The sequence below is a fragment of the Alosa pseudoharengus genome, unplaced genomic scaffold (genome assembly GCF_046254945.1).
Source record: "Alosa pseudoharengus isolate Yale_2024_CS ecotype anadromous, Long Island Sound unplaced genomic scaffold, YU_APseudo_1.1 YU_APseudo_1.1_scf_16, whole genome shotgun sequence".
Classification (NCBI taxonomy): Eukaryota; Metazoa; Chordata; class Actinopteri; order Clupeiformes; family Clupeidae; genus Alosa; species Alosa pseudoharengus.
In genome coordinates this window covers 20,826,768-20,834,267 of record NW_027468630.1, presented here as the reverse complement: position 1 = coordinate 20,834,267, position 7,500 = coordinate 20,826,768, and the positions used below count along the sequence as shown (strand labels likewise).

The following is a 7,500-nucleotide window of genomic DNA, read 5'->3' as shown; positions in this document are numbered from 1 at the left end:
CTGGAGAGGACTGTTCTGGAGCAGCAGCCCATTGTAAGAACACACCGAGAGAGATGAATTGTGTTATTATGCTCATTCATACACTAACACATGCTCTTACAACACAAATATTCAAGTCAATCATACTTTAGATTTGAAATAAATGAAACTACAAAAATGTAGAGGGAGCAAGAAAGAGAGAAAGGGAGAGAGAGAGAGAAAGAGGAAGGAGAGAGAAGATGAGATGCATGTGAATCAGCCACTGAAAAAGGACCCACATAAAAGAGCAGTGATGTGAGAGGGCAATAAAAAGCACTGGAGGCGATGGAGGTAGAGGAGCAACGCAGTAAGAATGCACTGAAGTGAGAAATGGAGATAGAGAGAGAGAGAGAGAGAGAGAGAGAGAGAGCAAGAGAGTGCAAAATAGAGAGCAAGAAAGGATCCGAAAGAGTGAGTATGAAAGAGAGTAAAGTTATTCAAAAAGAAGTAAAGAGAAAAGAGGGGTGGGGTAGAGATAAGAAAGTAAAGTTAGTCAGAGGGGTGGGGTAGAGATAAGAAAGTAAAGTTAGTCAGAGGGGTGGGGTAGAGATAAAGAGGCAGCAGAGGAGGAGTAGAGATGACTAAAGTTCTTCAGAGAGATAAAGGGGGAGAGAGAGAGGATGAGAGAGAAATGATAGAAAGGATTGGTAGAAAGGCTGCAGGCTGTGTTTGGTACCACTGCCACGATGAGAGTCACTGAATCAGTGTCTCCATCAGTCTCTACAAACACACACACATAAACACACACACATACACACACACACACACACACACACACACACACACACACGCACACACACACACAGAAAAAGCAGCAACACCACCATCCCAAACATCCTTTAACACTCCCCACATCACAATGACATTATGTGAATGTCCTGATACCCCCCCCCCCCCCTTCTCTCTCTCATTTTCCCTCTCCCTTCTCTCTCTCAGCCCATGATGGACAGGACCAAGGCAGCTGACTTACCCAAGATGCAATGCGGTTTCATTGATTTTGTCTGCGCTTTTGTCTACAAGGTGAGTGCAGAGCTACTTTTTGTGTTGTTGTTGTTGGTTTAGCAAATGAAGCCCATAGCCATGACCTCTGCTGTAGGCTCTACGGCCAGCCTGCTGACTCACGTAAACATTACACACACCATCTCTCTGTTCTGACCTCATGCACTTTCAGGAGAGGTCGTTCAGTTCATCGCCATGGTTATGGTTACACCCTTTGGACCTATTTGACCACAAGTATCCCAACTTGACCTTTATCCCTCCCTTTCTTACCCTCCCATCTCCTCTCTTCTCCATCTTCCTCTTCCTCTTCCTCCTCTCCACAGGAGTTTTCCCGCTTCCACCCGGAGATCACGCCCATGCTGGACCGGCTGTTGAACAACAGGAAGGAGTGGAACGCCCTGAAGGAGATCCACGAGGCCAAGCTAGCCGCCATAGAGGCCGAGAAGGCAGCCAAGGAGGAGGCGGCCGCCGCCAAGCTAGGTGAGACAGCAGGGGGCGCCAGAGAGAGAGGCCCAGCAGAGCATGCAGACAACAGCAGACCCTACACCAGGGCTTAAATAGTCACCAGCGATGTGATGTGCTAACTTTAAGAGATGTGCTAGCGACCAGTACTAGCACCCATGGGTGTTATGCACTATGCACTAATGCAGGTCTGAAGTTATGAGTTTGAGTCTAGTGTGGAACTGCGCTGTTAAACAACTTGGGTGTTCATTGAGTGTCTAGTGTTCTAAGGGCCGTGGGCCGTGGGATTGGGGGTATGAGGGAAGTTAGGGAAGTGAGACTATTTGGAGATGAAAGCGGTGGGGGAAGCCATAGATCATCAGAGTATTGTTGGGGAGAGTCCATCACCAGCAGCAGCACCCCTTAGTCCTGGGCTACACCGGGTCTGCGACTCAAGCATTCCGTTTGCGGAGCGTAAAAATAGTTTTAGAACACGAGTCTAATGGAATGTATGCACCGCCATCACCTCTGGTGTACAGTAGTAGGCTAGCCAGTTCCAGTGGTTATAGTGGAAGAAGCTAGTGGAATGAAATGCTTCAGTTAGGTGCCTGGTTTAGCCTCCCTGTTACAACCACGAAGGTCTCAAGACTATCATTCCGATAGTGTCTCAGATACCCCTGCCCCACCATGGGCCACATCTGCATCTGCCCTATCCTGAACAGTAAGTCCGTAACATCTGCCCCCAGTATGTCAGGAAGTCAGTGTGTGTGATTTGCTGTTGTAGTCAATTGTCTTCAATCCTTCCCATGTATTTCAATCACTCTCTCCTCTCCTCATGTACAGCTGCCACCCAGGCCCCCCCGGCCGAGTCCAAGACCTGCTGCATCAGCTAAACCTCCGTCACCTGTCCTGTCTACCTCCCTCAGGCCCCTGGGCACAGCCACTGGGCACAGTCAGGACCATCCAGACAACTTTATCTATCTATTTATCTTTATTTATTTTATCTATCGCAAATTATCAGTTTGTTTTACTCTAATGTTTACTGTTTACTTACATCTGTGGCTGATCATACGTACGACACACATACAGAGAGAAACACAGACCGACACACAGACAGATGTAGCCAGGCAGACAGCAAGCAGCTGTGTGTGGCGAGGCGACCAGCCAGCTGCCCTGGGGGCTGAGAGCGGGCTCTTAACTCAAGAGACGCATTACGTGAGCTGCAACAGCAGCCGCAAGTCTATGCAGTCGCCACTAGGGGCAGTCAAGGACCTGTGGATCACAGGGCTTGTGTGTTGTGTTTACAGCCCTACGCTTCTCTGAAAAGGGAATTAGAGAGAGGGCTTTAATTGGGATCCTTTAATACAGAGAGCTTGTGTCTGGAGTTCTGCAGCGTTGTGTACCAAATCAGAGCCAGCGCTTCCCTTTCATGACACGTCTGTAGTGCAGTCTGCTGCCTTCTCTGTTCCTGCCATTAAGACTAACATGTGTGAATTGATATACAGAAATATCTATCACAGGGAATTAGTAGAATGGATTTTGACAAAATGGTTATCAGATGTATGATCAGATCACAGTGTGCTGTGTATACATTGAGCTTTGTAAGCGCACACACAGAGGAAATAAAGCAATAAGATATATATCCTAGTTGTTACATGTGTCAAGGTGTCCCTTTATTATGGGCATGGGAACATTTCTCCTTCAAATAGCTCACATGACAGCGTGTGTATAAGTGTGTGTGTGTGTGTGTGTTGCCGTTTCACTCTCCCCAGGGGGGCCTATATAACCTCTTACAAAACTGAATGCATGTGGGGGAGGGCTGGTGTATGTGTCGTGTTATAATCGGAGAGGAAGGCGAGCTGATTGGCTGTGAGCGGAGGGGCAAGGGGCCGGTTGGCAGCCCTGCATCACAGCACTGCTTACGCAGTTTCAGATCTCAGCGTCAGCATCCTCGAGCCTGCCGTGACGTTTCAACGGTGGCGTCACAACAGTGACGTCATCAGGGCTATTGCTGCATCGATCATGCTCTACATACACATGCACACACACTCAGGAGGGAGGCTTAGGATCACAGTAGCTCACAAATTACACACTCTTGGGAGTAAAAGGAAGAAAGGTAGGGGCTTTTTGTACCACACACATACACACACACAGCCCTGTAGGCTCAAAGAGACACAGTTAAGGATGAGTGCTCTGACAGCTGAACCCCAGCCCAGTGGAGTGTGACATAGCCACTGGCTCCTTAAGAGACACGATTAACCAGCAGACATGTCTTAATCACTGCACAACCCATCCCAACACACAGACACACACACACACACACACTTCCTCCACCCAGTCTCTCGGTCTTTACATCACCACAAGAGCGGCTATCTAGGGCACCAACGATCAAACTCCGAGTTCGGGCATCATTGCCACTGCTGCACACAGAGAGGAACACTAATGACCATTGGCTGGCTGGCTGCTACTACAGCCAATCAAAATCTTCTTACATCATGTCCCATGTCTGCACAACGTGTTTGATAAAAGAAGGACAGGAGGGGAGGGGTGGAGGGTTGCAGCATCCAGCGTGCTGGGGGAACGAGACTGCTGCAATCTGCTGAACGCTGTAAAAAAAAAAAAGGGGGAGGGGGGTTGGGGAATAAGCCTTCCTTTCAGCTTCATGCTGTGCTAATTCCAGAGAATATTTCACAACAGGGACATGCAGCATTCCAGGGATGGCAAGGCTTACTATATTACGGAGTATTCCCAGAGGCTGCCAAGGACACTACATTTTCTGCTACACACTGTAATGTGAGACTGGGCAGGTAGACATGACAGTGCCCCCCTCGACTCTACTCAAGGCCTTTCAACTCTCACATTCACTTGGCAAACTGTTCAGGCACACAGGACCACAGCAAGCAAGTTGTTCATTAGGATTTTTATTTTTGGAGGCAAATCGATGGATATATGTACTTTTTACAGTATATGGAGGAATCTCTCTACATTTTAATAATGTAAACAATCTCAGAAGAGACATGTATTCAGTTTCAAGAAGACACACTCTTCTTTTTTTAAAACTATGTACAAGAATTAAAATATAACAGATAATTTCCACTATATAGATAATTTGTATCTATGAAACTAGATTTTAACAATTCAAAAATACTGAAATGCATTCTGTCTGCACATTCTCAACATATGAAATCACACAGTACTGAGAAAAGAAAAAAAAAACACCATTAAAATACATCCAAGCTAAGTGGCATATAAATAAAAAAAGAACCAACTCAAAATAAAACCAATATATGTAAAAATATAAAATCTCACTAGCAGTATTCACTGTGTACCAAAACCTAAGTTAAAAAAGAAAGAAAAAAAAGAAATCAATGTGATAGTCAGTAGATGTAAATATCCCGAGGAGGAGGGAAAAGAAAAGAGAATGAGCAGAAATGGGGAAAAAAACAAAAAAAAACAACGTATGCCCTTTTCCATTCGTCTTCACCACCACACGATCAATCACAACCTGCAATCACAAGGAGGTGCACTCTCACACCCGCTTTGGATCACACGGCCCGCCTCAATCCAGACTATTCATTTTCAAAAGTCAACAAAAACAATAACACAAGCAAACAGACAAATCATAGTGAATCATGGTGATCTGGTGGTGCCTCATGAAAAATAACTTGTGAGTGATGGGAAAAGCAGGTACAAGCAGATGTGCCCAAACAGGACCCCCAACTAGAATATGATCAGTGGACACAAGCATGGCTTTGCCTTTCTAATATTGCAATCATAGGGGGGAGGGGGATCACAGGGTTGAAAGGGTGTAGAGGGGCAATGATTCTCCGGGTTGTAGATAACGTATAAAAAGAAATATATCTCATTATTCTGATCTCACACTGTACTAAACACAAGTAAAACACACAATAGAAAGAGAGAGATAAACAAAACAAAACAAACAAAAAAAAATAATCAACTCCGGGACACACAGTTTGATTGTGACATTCGTAGAAAATAAATCCAGAGATTTATTTGTGGTTTACTAACCCATTAAATATTCTTTTTGGTCATCTTCTGCTGAAAAACGTCAGGCCGTCTTTAAAAATAAAAGAGTGGGAAGATGTATTGCGTTCATATAGGGTTCCCTTTGGAAGTCTACACTCAAATAATTATTACTTCTCATTTTGGATCGTCTACACACCAAAGATTTGACAGCATTTACTGAAATGTTTTGGAAAAAAACACTGAACAGAATGGTCAACATTAACACTTTGTTTAAGAAATTATATCATCTATATTTATCTACACAAACACACAAATATATATATATTTATATATATATGTATATACCTTTAGAATATGGCTGTATTGAAAAGTTAATTACTTCAGTAATTAAGAAAAACACATTAGATTTTTTTTTTTCATTTTTGATTAAAAGGAGATTTAACTATATTGTAAAGCTGTAGATAGCTTTGTCTTCCCCCTATTGTCTTTAAGGCTCACACACTAAAAACCTGGCCATCCCTATTCAGCAGTCAGCACATTATGTGTGTAAGTGTGACTGTGACTGCAGCCCTGCTCTGTCTATTTCCACTCACCAGACCCCCGCACTATCAGTCCTCCAGCCACTAGGGGCACCCATGTTCATTATATATATATATATATATATATGACTGTGCACACATTCCATTGTGTATAACTGACATAAGTACCATCAACATGTGGCAATATTATACAGAGTTTTCAAAAAAAAAAATATCCATGAGTATTCATTGAGTATTCAGTATGTGTGTGTATTTATCTCTTTTCATTTCTCTCTTATCTTTTGTGTTGTAGATCCTATGACAGGGGTGTTGCCCAAGTGTTTTGGTTATATTACTTTAAGGGTATTTTTTGTCTATAGCGGTCTTCAAGTTACAGAACTTTACAGTACAGGATCTCTTCAACATTTGCCCCATATTATTAAAAGAACATCTCAAATAAAACCCATTAGTCTTTCAGACAAAATACATTATGTATTGCATCTTAATTGCATAAAAAAGGTTAAAAACATTAAAGTCAAAAAAAGAAAGGGAAACAAAAAAATAACTTTTTTTCTAAAGGGATTATTTTTTACACCGGTGTGTCAGTCCTGACGTTTATATATGCACATCAGTTTCCCTTCTGCAACTCCTACTGTTCCTGTACTGCGTCCTTCATAAAACACACACACACACATACACAACAGACAACGTGCGTCACACAAGCACGCGCACGCACACACACACACACACACACACACAGTCTTCCATATTGCTCAACTGCACACATCCAATGTTTTTCCCCCCGCCTCTAGCTGAACACGGTGCTATATACATATTATATATCCAATCAGTAGTATGTAAACCAGCACACTGTTATAACTCGTATAGTTAGTGTATATAACAAGCACAAAGCCACCGCTTCGGCGGAGTTTGGGGTCCAGGTTGCAGATGACCACAGGACCAGACCAGTGGAACGGAATTTGCGAGTCTGTGAGGGATGCACTGGATATTTAGCCACCGTCACCTCAGATGAAGCCCCAGAAGGCACGTCCCTACTGGGGGGGGCGGGGGGGGTGTGGGATGGGGGGGAGTGGGGCAACGGTACTACTGCATAAGGCGTCTGTGCTCAACGTGTGCGCTCTGGTCAGCTCAAACAGGGAATTCAGAGATGTAAACATTCAGATTGCTTGTGTGGCTGAAGAGGGCGATGGACAAGGGGGTAGGGAAGGGATTATTACTTTATCTTGAAGGAAGAAAGAACAAAACAAAGCAAAACAATACAAAAAAACAAACAAATTTAGTGGTGATGGTGGGGGCAATACACAGCCATCCCCCAACTTCTCTCGCTCTCACATACTGTACGCACACGCACACACACACACACGTACGTGCACACTTTACAGAGTTCACAGGTTGGGACGGGGTGGAGAGGGCACCCCTGAAGAAAACAAACGATGGTGAGCGGGAGAGAAAAGCCTTCAACTCCCAGTATCCACCACGGTGGGTGTGTCCCCTCCGGCCCAATCAGATCACAAGA

General features: G+C 44.2%; 1 protein-coding gene across 1 annotated transcript in view; it reads left to right on the top strand.

Annotated features, from left to right (window-relative positions):
* The window catches only part of pde6a (phosphodiesterase 6A, cGMP-specific, rod, alpha), a 17,067-nt gene extending 14,716 nt beyond the window's left edge, over positions 1-2,351 (top strand). Inside the window, exons 19-22 of the mRNA XM_076286593.1 lie at positions 1-33; positions 955-1,038; positions 1,341-1,497; positions 2,302-2,351. The exon at positions 1-33 is cut by the window's left edge and continues 42 nt beyond it. Of these exons, the coding sequence (XP_076142708.1) occupies positions 1-33; positions 955-1,038; positions 1,341-1,497; positions 2,302-2,351 (324 nt within the window). The remainder of the gene's footprint in view (positions 34-954; positions 1,039-1,340; positions 1,498-2,301) is intronic.
* The last annotated feature ends 5,149 nt before the right edge of the window (positions 2,352-7,500 follow it).